This window comes from Rhinopithecus roxellana, chromosome 15, assembly GCF_007565055.1.
Source record: "Rhinopithecus roxellana isolate Shanxi Qingling chromosome 15, ASM756505v1, whole genome shotgun sequence".
NCBI lineage: Eukaryota > Metazoa > Chordata > Mammalia > Primates > Cercopithecidae > Rhinopithecus > Rhinopithecus roxellana.
Genome location: NC_044563.1, coordinates 21901875 through 21914889, shown reverse-complemented (window position 1 = coordinate 21914889; position 13015 = coordinate 21901875). Strand labels below are relative to the sequence as shown.

The 13015-nt window shown below is 40.7% G+C and overlaps 1 protein-coding gene across 1 annotated transcript; it reads left to right on the top strand.

The window, feature by feature from the left end:
- The first annotated feature begins 4201 nt into the window (after nt 1-4201).
- Nucleotides 4202-5131, top strand: LOC104654301 (putative olfactory receptor 5AK3). The gene is given in 3 exon segments (XM_010353422.2): nt 4202-4226; nt 4229-4380; nt 4382-5131. Coding segments are annotated over 3 exon segments (927 nt in total).
- Nucleotides 5132-13015: the final 7884 nt, after the last annotated feature.

Below are 13015 nucleotides of genomic sequence, written 5' to 3'. Positions count from 1 at the left end.
CTGGAAGACAGCATATCGGTGGGCCTTGACTCTATTCAGCTTGCCATTCTGTCTCTTTTAATAGGGGCATTTAGCCCATTTACATTTAAGGTTAATATTGTTAAGTGTGAATTTGATCCTGTCATCATGATGTTAATTGATTATTCTCCAGGTTTGTCTATGTGGTTACTTCATAGTGTCACTTGTCAGCGTACTTCAGTGTGTTTTTGTAGTGGCTGGTAACAGTTTTTCCTTCCCATATTTAGTGCTTCCTTCTGGAGCTCTTGCAAGGCAGGCCTGATGGTGATGAATTCCCTCAGCATTTGCTTCTCTAAAAAGGATCTTTTTAGGCCAAGCATAATGGTTCACACCTGTAATCCCATCACTTTGGGAGGCCGAGATGGGCAGGGCAGATCACCTGAGGTCAGGAGTTTGAAACCAGCCTAGCCAAAATGGAGAAACCTTGTCTCTACTAAAAATACAAAAATTAGCTGGGCATGGTGGCATGTGCCTGCAATCCCAGCTACCCAGGAGGCTGAGGCAGGACAATAGCTGGAACCCAAGAGGCAGAGGCTGCAGTGAGCTGAGATTGTGCCACTGCACTCCAGCCTGGGTGACAGAGCAACACTGTCAAAAAAAAAAAAAAAAAAAAAAAAAAAAAAAAAAAAAAAGTTTTGTTTCATTTTTCTTTAAGTTCTGGACCAAAAAAGATTGTATTTCTCCTTCACTTATGAAGCTTAGTTCAGCCAGATTTGAAATTCTGGGTTGGAAATTTTTTCTTTAAGAATGTTAAATATGGCCGGGCGCGGTGGCTCAAGCCTGTAATCCCAGCGCTTTGGGAGGCCGAGACGGGCGGATCATGAGGTCAGGAGATCGAGACCATCCTGGCTAATACGGTGAAACCCCGTCTCTACTAAAAAATACAAAAAACTAGCCGGGCGACGAGGCGGGCGCCTGTAGTCCCAGCTACTCGGGAGGCTGAGACAGGAGAATGGCGGGAACCCGGGAGGCGGAGCTTGCAGTGAGCTGAGAGCCGGCCACTGCACTCCAGCCTGGGCGGCAGAGCAAGACTCCGTCTCAAAAAAAAAAAAAAAAAAAATGTTAAATATTGGCCACCAATCTCTTCTGGCTTGTAGGGTTTCTGCTGAGAGAGCCACTGTTAGTTTGATTGGCTTCCCTTTGTAGGTGACCTGTCCTTTCTCTCTGGCTGCCCTGAATGTTTTTTCCTTCATTTCATCATAGGAGAATCTGAAAATTATGTGTCTTGGGGTTGGTCTTGTGGAGTATCTTACTGGCATTCTCTGAATTTCCTGAATTTGCATGTTGGCCCGTCTTGCTAGGTTGGGGAAGTTCTCCTGGATGGTATCCTGAAGTATGTTTTCCAAATTGGTTTTTTCTCCTCATCTTTTTCAGGTACCCCAACCAGTCATAAGTTTGGTCTTTTCACATAATCCATATTTCTTGGAGGCTTTGTTTGCTCCTTTTCATCCCTTTTTCTCTAGTCTTGTCTGCCTGTCTTATTTTAGAAAGATAGTCTTCAAGCTCTGAGATTCTTACCTCCAATTAGTCTATTCTGCTACTAATACTTGTTATTGCATTGTGAAGTTCTCATTTTGTGCTTTTCAGCTCCATCCAGTCAGTTATGTTCCTCTCTAAACTGGCTATTCTGGTTATCGCCTCCTGTATTGTTTTATTGGATTCTTGGTTTCTTTGCATTGGGTTACTGCAGGCTTCTTTAGCTCAACAAAGTTTGTTATTACTCAGCTTCTGAAGCCTACTTCTGTTAAGTCAACCATCTCGGCCTCAGTCCAGTTCTGTGTCCTTGCTGGAGAGGTATGGCAGGCATTGGGAGGAGAAGAGGCACTCTGTTTTTCTGAATTTTCAGTGTTTTTTAGTTAATTCTTTCTTGTCTTTGTGGGCTGATTGACTTGCAATGTTTGAGGCTGCTGATCTTTCAATGGGATTTTTGTGGGGTCTTTTTTGTTGATGTTGCTGTTTTCTGTTTGTTCCACCTTTAACAACAAAGCCGTTTGTCTGTAAGGCTGCTGCAGTTTGCCGGGGGTCTGTTCCAGACCCTAGTTGCCTCAGTTTTTCCAAAACTTGGAGGTATCACCACTGAGGACTACAAGTTAGCAAAGATGGCAGCCTGCTCCTTCCTCTGGAAGGTCCATCCCAGGGAGGCACTGACCTGTTGTTGGCCTAAGTGCTTTTGTAGGGAGTCTCTGGAGACCCCTGTTGGGAGGTGTCACCCAGTCAGAAGGAAGAGGCTCAGGGACCCACTTAAAGAAGCAGTCTGACTGTTTTTGCTAATGCAGCTGTGTTGTGTTGGGGGAACCCTCCCTTGTCTGGACCACCTGGACTCTCTAGAGCCAGCAGGGTGGGAAGGTTGAGTTGAATGAACTACAGAGATGATGGCCAGCCCTCCACCTGGGGGCTCCATCCCAGGGAGAGATCAGAGTTATGTTCATGTAACTCTGGCTGGAGTTGCTGAAACTCCACTGGGCAGGGAGGCCCTGCCCCGTGAGGAGGGATGGATCAAGGTCCCACTCAAAGAAGCAGTCTGGCCACAATCTGGCAACAGCTCTGCTATGTTGTGGGAGACCCCTCCTTGACCAGACCATATGGACTCCCCAGAGCTGGCAGGCTGGAACAGCAGAGCTAACCAAACTGCAGAGATGGTGGCTGCCCCTCCCTAACTCCCAGGAACTCCATCCCATCTCAGGCAGTCTCCAGCCTATTTCCACTGACTGGCTGGAATTCTAAGCCAGTGGGCCTTAACTTGTGAGGTGCCGCAAAATGGCACTACTTGGCTCCCTAGATTCAGCCGCCTTCCTAAGGGAGGCATTTATTTGATCAGAAAACACCTTCAACATAGACGAAACAAAATATTTTATATTAGACCAACCTACCATTAGCTCAACATAAACACAGAAATGTACAGATTCTGTATAAGGGGGTGTGTGGTGGGGCTTGTGCTAGTTTCCTTAGTCCTTGAAAAGAATCCCCATAATTTCATATTATTTTATTTCAATCCAGGTAATTAAAGTCAAAATGATATAACAAATGTCATTTCTCTGTTAAAATTCTAGCTTAAATGGACCTCTGGCCTATTTTAGCTTCCTCTAATAAGTGTTTATCACAATGGAAGAAAGACTCCTTGAAAGGGCTGCATTTCTTTCATTTTACAGTAAATTTATCCTAGGAAAAAGCTTCTACTGACTTATATCTCAGGCCTCACTAAATGTTTAATTGAAGAGAATTATTTCTTGTTTCTTGTTCCTCCACTACAGAATTTTTGTAATAAGCAATAGAAAATGTGAGCCTATTTCTTAGACATCCATTATATAACGGGGTTATTATACTTGTAAAGAATAGCACCTAGATGGAAGTTGCATTCTAAGAATACTAGTACAAAGACACTTTGAAGCCTTCCAACATATGTGAACCATGAACATATTTTGGGAAATTGCTCTCTAATTAATTCTAATTTCAAGAACTAGAAAGAGAAATAAAATAAGTGACTGTGAATAATTATGTTTCTAAAAAGGTACAAAATTACATTTTAACATTATTTAAAATAAATATAAATACCTGTTTAGTATAGTGAAAAAAATGTTTATCTGTATTTCTACGAACCACACACATTAGAAGTCAATCTTCTTCTAAGAAAATCTTCTTCAGTTTGAAAATAAATAAATCCATTTCATCTTTCATCGAGTAACTCTCTCTTTACCTGATGATTATAAATTTTTTTTTTTTTTTTTTTTTTTTTTTGAGACGGAGTCTCGCTCTGTTGCCCGGGCTGGAGTGCAGTGGCCGGATCTCAGCTCACTGCAAGCTCCGCCTCCCAGGTTTATGCCATTCTCCTGCCTCAGCCTCCCGAGTAGCTGGGACTACAGGCGCCCGCCACGTCGCCCGGCTGGTTTTTTTGTATTTTTTAGTAGAGACGGGGTTTCACCATGTTAGCCAGGATGGTCTTGATCTCCTGACCTCGTGATCCACCCGTCTCGGCCTCCCAAAGTGCTGGGATTACAGGCTTGAGCCACCGCGCCCGGCCGATTATAAATATTTTTTAATTTGGAGATAACACTATTGTATTTGTCATGAAAAGTCAGATGTTAAAAAGTGATTTAAAATATAGAGCCATTTTATTGCAAAATGTCACAAGGATTTTCCTTCTTTTCTGGGTCCCTCTCTTGGTCCTTTCTAGGCTTTGGCAGTCATGGCTCAAGGAAACAGCACTGAAGTGATGAATTCCATCTTCTGGGATTTGGTGTCCAACAGGAATTTCGGCATGTCCTTTTCATTGTACTTCTTCTAATCTATGTGACCTACCTGGTAGGAAATGTTGGAATTATCTTACTCATCAAGACTGACTCCAGACTTCAAACACCCATGTACTTTTTTTCTACAAAATTTGGCTTTTGTTGATATCTGTTACACTTCTGCTATCACTCCCAAGATGCTCCAAAGCTTCACAGAAGAAAATAATTTGATATCATTTTGGGGCTATGTGATACAATTCTTAGTTTATGCAACATTTGCAACCAGTGATTGTTATCTCCTGGCGATTATGGCAATGGATCGTTATGTTGCCATCTGTAAGCCCCTTCAGTATCCCATGATCATGTCCCAAACAGTCTACATCCAATTGGTAGCTGGTTCATATATTATGGGCTCAATAAATGCCTCTGTACATACAAGTTTTACATTTTCACTGTCCTTCTGCAAGTCCAAGAACATCAATCACTTTTTCTGTGATGGTCCCCCAATTCTTGCCCTTTCATGGTCCAACATTGACATCAACATCATTCTAGACGTTGTCTTTGTGGGATTTAACTTGATGTTCAATGGATTGGCCATCATGTTTTCCCACATCTACATTATGGTCACCATCTTGAAAATGTCTTCTACTGCGGGGAGGAAAAAATCCTTCTCCACATGTGCCTCACACCTGACTACAGTCACCATTTTCTATGGGACACTCTCTTACATGTACTTACAGCCTCAGTCTAATAATTCTCAGGAGAATATGAAAGTAGCCTCTATATTTTCTGGCACTGTTATTCCCATGTTGAATCCTTTAATCTATAGCTTGAGAAATGAGGAAGTAAAAGAAGCTTTAAAAGTGATAGGAAAAAAGTTTTGTTAAATTAGACACAGTTGTTGAAACTCGACACAACAAAGCAACTAGCACAGCTAATCTGCCAAAACTTAATGTTTCTAAAATAGGGAGCATGTAGAAAAATCTCAAATTAACCATCTAACATCACACCTAGAGCAATTAGAAAAATGAAACCCAACCAATCTCAAAGCTAGCAGAAGAAAAAAAATAACTAAAATCAGAACAGAACTGAACGAAATTGAGACCCAAAAATCCATACAAAGAATCAATGAAACCAAAACTTGTTTTTTTTTTAAATAATCAATAAAATTGGTAGGCTTCTACCTAGATTCACAAAGAAAAAAAAAAAAAGGAAAGATCCAAGTAATCACAACCAGAAAAGACAAAGGTGACATTATAACCAATCCCACAGAAATACAAAAGATCCTCAGAGACTATTATGAACACTTCTATGCAAATAAACTAGAACATCTAGAGGAAACAGATAAATTCCCAGAACACACAACCTCCCAAGATTTAATCAGGAAGAAATTGAAACCCTGAACGAACCAATATCAAGTTCTGAAGTGAAAGCCAAGTGCCATCCAAAAAGGGGCCCAGACAAGCCAAATTTGCAGTCAAATCCTGCTAGATGTAAAAAGAAGAGCTGATACCAATGCTATTGAAACTATTTCAAAACATTGAAGAGGAGGAACTCCTTTGTAACTCATTCTGTGAAGCCACAATTACCCTGATACCAAAACTTAGCAAAGACAAAACACAATAAAATAAAAGAAAACTACAGGCAAATATCCCTGATGAATGTAGATGCAAAGCCAACAATGAAATACTAGCAAATCGAATTGAAGAGCACATCAAAAGTTAATTCACCATGATCAAATAGGCATCATTCTTAGGATGCGAGTTTGGCTGAAAATATACAAATTATTAAATGTGATTCACCACGTCAATAGGATTTAAAACAAAACTCATATGATCATTTCAATAGATGCAGAAAAATCCTTCAATAAAATCCTACATCCCTTTATAATAAAAACCCTCAACAAACTAGGCATCAAAGCAACATATCTCAAAATAAGTGCCATCTGTGACAAAGTCACAGCCAACATTATAATGAATGAGCAAAAACTGGAAGCATTCCCCCTTGAGAACTAGAACAAGACAGGGGTGTTCACTCTCACCATTCCTATTAAACATAGTACTGGAAGTCTTAAGTAGAGTAACCAGGCAAGAGAAAGAAACAAAAGGCATCTAAATAGAAAAAGAATCAAACTATCTCTCTTTGTGGACAATATGATTCTATATCTAGAAAACTCCAGACTCTGCCAAAGGGCTCCTGAAACTGATAAATGACTTTAGTAAAGTTTTAAGTTACAAAATCAATACACAAAAATTAGTAGCATTTTCATATACCAATGAAGTTCAAGCTGAAAGCCAAATTTAAGAATGCAATCCCATTTACAATAGCCACCAAAAAAATAATAAAATACTTAAGAATACATCTAACCAGGGAGATGAAATATCTCTACAAAGAGAATTACAAAATATTACCCAAAGAAATCAGAATGACACAAACAAATGAAAAAGCAGTTCATGCTCATGGATAAGAATAATCAATATCATTAAAATGGCCATACTATCCCAAGCAATCTACAAATTCAATTTCAATGCTATTTCTATCAAACTAGCGATGCCTTTTTTTTTTTTTTTTCTGAGACGGAGTCTCGCTCTGCTGCCCAGGCTGGAGTGCAGTGGCCAGATCTCAGCTCACTGCAAGCTCCGCCTCCTGGGTTCACGCCATTCTCCTGCCTCAGCCTCCCACGTAGCTGGGACTACAGGCGCCCGCCACATCGCCCGGCTAGTTTTTTGTATTTTTTAGTAGAGACGGGGTTTCACCGTGTTAGCCAGGATGGACTCGATCTCCTGACCTCGTGATCTGCCCGTCTTGGCCTCCCAAAGTGCTGGGATGCAATGCCATTTTTTTACAGAATTAGAAAAACTATTCTAAAAGTTATATGAAACCACAACAGAGCCCAAATAGCCAAAGCAATCCTTAGCAAAAAAACAAAACTAGAGACATCACATTACCCACTTCAAAACATACTATAAGGCTACAGTAACCAAAACAGTGTGGTACTAGTACAAAAACAGAAACATAGACCCATGGAACAGAATAGAGAACCTAGAAACAAAGCCACACACATACAGTCATCTGATCTTTGATGAAGTCAACAGAAGTAAGCAATGGAGAAAGGACTTCCTATTTAATAAATTGTGCTAGGATAACTGGCTAGCTAGCCATATGCCAAAAAATGAAACCAGACCCTACCTTTCACCAGACACAAAAACTAATTCAAGATAGGTTAAAGATTTAAATCTAAGGCCTCAAACTATAGAAATCCTAGAAGAAAACCAGGGAAATGCCATTCTGGACATCAGCCTTGGGAAATAATTTATGACTAAGTCTTCAAAAGCAATTGCAACATAAACAACATTTGACAAGTAGGACCTAATTAAATTAAAGAGCTTAGGCACAGTTTATATATGTGTGTATATATATATACATATATATGTGTGTATATATATATCAACAGAGTAAGCAGACAACCTTCAAAATAGAAGAAAATATTCACAAACTATGCATCTAACAAAAGTCTAATATCCAGAATTTATAAGGAACTTAAACAACTCAACAAGTATAAAAACAAATAATCCTAATAAAAAGTGGACAAAGGACATGAACAAACACTTCTCAAAAGATACACAATCAACCAACAAACATATGAAAACAATGCTTAACATCATTAATCACCAGAAAAATGCAAATCAAAACCACAATGAGCCAGCCATCACACACCAGTCAGAATGGCTATTATTTAAAAAGTCAAGAATAAAACCAATAGATGCTAGTGAGGCTGCAAAGAAAAGATAATACTTACACCCTGTTCTTGGGAATCTAAATTAGTTCAGTCACTGTGGAAAGTAGTATGTAGATTTCTGAAAGTACTTAAAACTATCATTTGACCAAGTAATCCCATTACTGGATATATATTGAAAAGAAAATAATTTTTTCTACCAAAAAGACACATGTGCTGGCATGTTCATCACAGCACTATTCACAACTATTCACAATAGCAACAATACAATCAACCTAAGTGCCCATCAGTGGTGGATGGGGTAAAGAAAATGTGGTACATATACACCATGAAATACCACAACACCATAAAAATGAACAAATTCGTATCCTTTGCAGTCACATGAATACAGCTAGAGATCATTATCCTAAGTGAATTAATGCAGGAACAGGAGAGCAAATATTGAATGTGCTCACTTATAAATGGGAGCTAAACATTGAGTACACAAGGACACAAAAATGGGAGCAATGAACACTAGGGACTCTAGGGTGCAAGGCAGCAAGTGGGGCAAGGGTTTAAAAACTAACTGTTGGGTACTATACTCACTACCTGGGTGACAGGATTGTTCATATCCCAAACTTCAGCATCATGCAATATACAAACTTGTGCATGAACTTCTGAATCTAAAATAAAAGTTGAAATTATAAAAAACAAAGAACATGCCTACATCATAAACCAATGCCCTTATTTCCATAGATAAGCTGTTAAATTTTGGAAAATATAACAGAAATATTTCCTGGAGCTGAAAAATGCTTCACAGGAAATATTGACAACAGTTTTAAAGTATCTGACTTCACCATTAGAGCAAAAAGAAATTAAAGGAAAATCCTCTGTCTGTAAAGATAGTTTAGGGAGATGCCTAATTAAACAGGAAATGCTGTAACATCTTTCTATCTGATGGTTAATTTTTTTCTTTATTGGCTCTGAAAGATGGTGTGATCCATGCTGCCATGAGAAAAGATGAACATTCCCACCAACACAGAACATAAAGGTAAGTAGTCCAACTTGCTCAGCATTGGATCCCCAACATCCAGCATATTTAGCACTCTGTAGTTGATCAATAAACATTTGTTGGCTGGACATGGTGGCTCACACCTGTAATGCCAGCACTTTGGGAGGTTGAGGTGGGTGAATCACCTGAGGTCATGAGTTTGAGACCAGCCCAGCCCATATGGCTAAAACCTGTCTCTACGAAAAATACAAAAAATTAGCCAGGTATGGTGGTGTGTGCCTGTAGTTCCAGCTACTCAGGAGTCTGAGGCGGGAGAATCACTTGAGGGAGGCAGAGGTTGCAGTGAGCCAAGATTGTCACTGCACTCCAGCCTGGACCACAGAGCGAGACTCTGTCTCAAAGAATAAATAAGTAAGCAAACAAATGAACAAACATATGTTGAAGGAATAAATGGACAAAAGAAAGCAGAAAGGAAAGACCAGAAATCTAGACAGAGTGCCCTCAGTGGAGTTGAGAGGAGTCAGCTGCAGTTCAATGGAGCTGTTTCTGGGTTGAAAAGTGAAGCAGCAGCAAGAGCTTTGCCAAGCTTACTGGGTGAGGCAACTACTTGTAACAACATCGAAGAATGTTGTTGTAACCAAACACACAGAAAGTACATGTCTGTCATTTTATATGCAGAAGGGTAGAATAAAAGAGCAACAGGCTACAGGTGACTAGGTCAATTCCTTCAGTTCCTCAGTGTCTTGGCATTATCAGTTTTCAATACACAGTTTATGGAATAAAACATGTGAAACCAGCTTGGTAGCTTGAGCAAGATATCAGGGATCTCTAAAAATTGCTGGGTTTTTATTAAAAATGTTTTCTTTTTATTTGTATGTATGTGTCACAGAAGACACAAGGGCAGAATATCTAATGGTATACAGGAGTTATAGACACCAAGGAGAACGGGGGCAGAGCTATCACTTAACCCAGAGTAGTAGTGGGTAATTTTGGCAGTGGATGCATGTGTGGTGTCTCCATCATTCCCCACCAAGAAAACCATGTATTTTATGAATTAATCCTTAACATCTGGCATGATTATTTGCATAAATAACTTATTAGCACACTTAAGAAAGAAGTCACACTGCTTTCAAGGATATTGGAGCTGTAATATCCTACTGCCAATATCCTACTGCCAAAGATATTGATGCTCGATCTTCTATGAGGCAGAAGATAATGGTCATCTACCACTACAGCAAAAGGGAAAGTGATTTTGGAGCATAGTAAACATAATAGTAAATCAGAATTATGCCAGGTGGTGTGGAATGGAGTTGAATAGTGCAATTCTCTAAGACTTAAATCAGGTAGCGGTCCTCATCATATCCTCATTTAACTCACCAGTCCAGGACCTACAAAATCCAAACAGATACTGGTAGAAAATTGACTACCACAATCTCAGCCAAGCGGAAGCACCAATCTCAGTCACTGTACCAGATGTGCAATTGTTACTGGAACAAACAGCCTCTAGTATTATGCCCTGGCACTAAATTGGAAATACATTCTTTTCCACATGTATCAGGAAGCAAGTTCAGAAGCAAGATACATTCTCTTAGCATAGATATCACGAAACATTCCCAATCATTCCCAGGGCTATCTGAACTCTCCTAAGCCACAGTGTAGCCTATTAGACCTTGACCATTAAAAAACCTAGAGAACATCACTCCACTCCACTTTAGTGATGACATGATTGGACCTGAGAAAGTGGAAGTAGCAAGTTCCCTGTGCTAGTTTGTTACAGAAGCAATGGAAACAGAAAACTAGTGCAAACTTCATGAAAAATAATTGTACTATTGGTACTACTTCTCTTCCAGTTAAAGGATTCCATCCCCTTCCCTGACGCTATATGTGATACAAAGTTCATCCCCAAATCTCTCTGCTGCTTGCAGAGTGGCCTGCTTCCCAGTCCCTATCAGGGTCTAATTCAAGAGTAACATAACATCTCTCCAGGAGAGTTCAAATTATTTGGTGAAATTCTGGGAAGCCTCTATATATTGATCAGGATCATCTGAAAACTTGCCGAGATCCCCCTTAATGTGTTTTAACTCTTAAAAGGAGAAGGGGACTTGGACCTGACTGAGTCAAAGTTCACCAGGCATCTGTTGGAGGGGCAAGAGTGAGACTGGTATTTGTCTATGGTGGGGATTTCTAAGCGGGGGGAAGTGTAAGGCCGAAGCTGGATAGGGAGGTCAGAGTGAACCTGGAGGAGCAGGGCTGGAAGGAGCTGGCTCCTCTGCTAGGGGTGCCTCTGGAATTTGTATTTTTAGTTTCCTTGGCTTGCCCCTTGCAGCCTTTCCTGAGATGGCTAACATGAGGGCTGGATTAATCCTACACTGTCAGCAAAGGTCTGAGTTGTTCTGCAAGTTATAGAAAGCCTGCAAATATGGGGTCTCAGACCATCTGTCTGCACATCTGCAGAAAAGGTAACACTGTGGGATGGTATTGAAATAAATTGTTCCTTCCTAAGGCAGACCCAGTCCTTCATAATTTCACCAAACCTCTGTGCAGAGGTCTATGAGGCATTTTTCTTCCAGATTCTAATGGTCAAAGCAGTCCCAGTAGTTCAGAATACACTCCAGAGGAATATAAGCAAAGGGTGGTGAAAAAAGCTGGTTGCCCATTTGGAAAGACAAGGAAATAGAGGTGACTCTCATTTCCCTTCCTTTTTGAAGGAGAGAGAAAACAAGTGTCCCCTTTTTCTCTTCCATCTTTTGTCCCTGAGTCCTGGAGACCTTGGCAGGTGCCACCCATGGATGCCAATGCGACATGTACCCATGATGCAGGGAAGGCCTAGAGAATAGGAATTATTTGCCCTCAACTATGCCTCCATCCTCCCTACTGCTGGCAACCTTTGAGTTCCCTGGGGCTCGTTTATGTTATGGAGCATGGCCTCCTTCCATGTGGTGGGGAATTTAGTCAGCAGGAATTGGTCCTGCCCATTCACATTGTGCCTGTTGCCTGGCTTTGGATCCCTCAGATCTGGTTTTCCTTTCTAAGGATTCAGCCTGAAACCTGGAATCGAATTTGAGAAAAAAAAAAAAAAAAAAAGGTATTTCAGGGGCTGTCTGTATCTGTCTAGATGGTCTCAAATTAGCCCTGTTGAATTAGCAGTTATCAGCCAGCAGGGGTCGCTCCTCCATAATGTTTCCTATCATAAGCAGCGTGCTGGGGATAGGAACCCTCTCATTTAGAAAACAAAAATACAGCTTAAGAGGCAAAAGCGGGAGGTCCTGGGGGAAAAATCACCTTGCTCAGTGCAAATAGGTTCCTTTATCACTGTATCCTTCACCTGGTTCTGTCCAGGGGAGAACACCTTCTTGGCCAGGGGAGGAAAAGTTCCATTGGCATAGCAGGCAGGAAGTGCTGGCCAGCTGGCCACATGAAGCCCCAGCAGCAGTTATGGTTTTCCCCCATGCTTGTGGCCATTGGCCATGGCTTATGAATGCTGTGGACACACCCAGGCACCCAAGCTGGGAAGGGAGCGGGCGAGGAGAAGAGGTGTCATATGCTGCACGTCTGTGGCTGTCAGGTTGAGGATGGAGATGGTACCTCTAAGAATAAACAGAAACCACATTGTTTTGAATTTCACCTTTGATGGCAGAGCCAAATGCTCATTATATTTAGTATCATTGTTGCAGTCTGTAGCAAAACCCTTAACATTATAAGAGAAGAGATAAGGGGCATTTCAAACCTTGAGAGAAGTAAAGACATCAGGCAAAATCTGGGGGTCTTGGCCAACAGAGTTTAGTCTTGGGGACTTCCAGAAAAAAAAAAAAAAATGCATCCAGTTGCTCTAGAGCTTTACTCCAGTTCTGTGGTGGGTAGACGTCTCCGTCTCCGAAGAGAAACATAGTCAAAGTTCTTTTTTTTTTTTTTTTTTTTTTCTTTTTTTTTTTTTTTTTGAAGTTCTTTTTATCTGTAGGAAAGAGAGAGGTGGCAGGGTCTTGGAAAAGACACAGATCCGCATTTTAACTCACCCTTCTTTGTATCCCAGATGGAGCCCCAAAT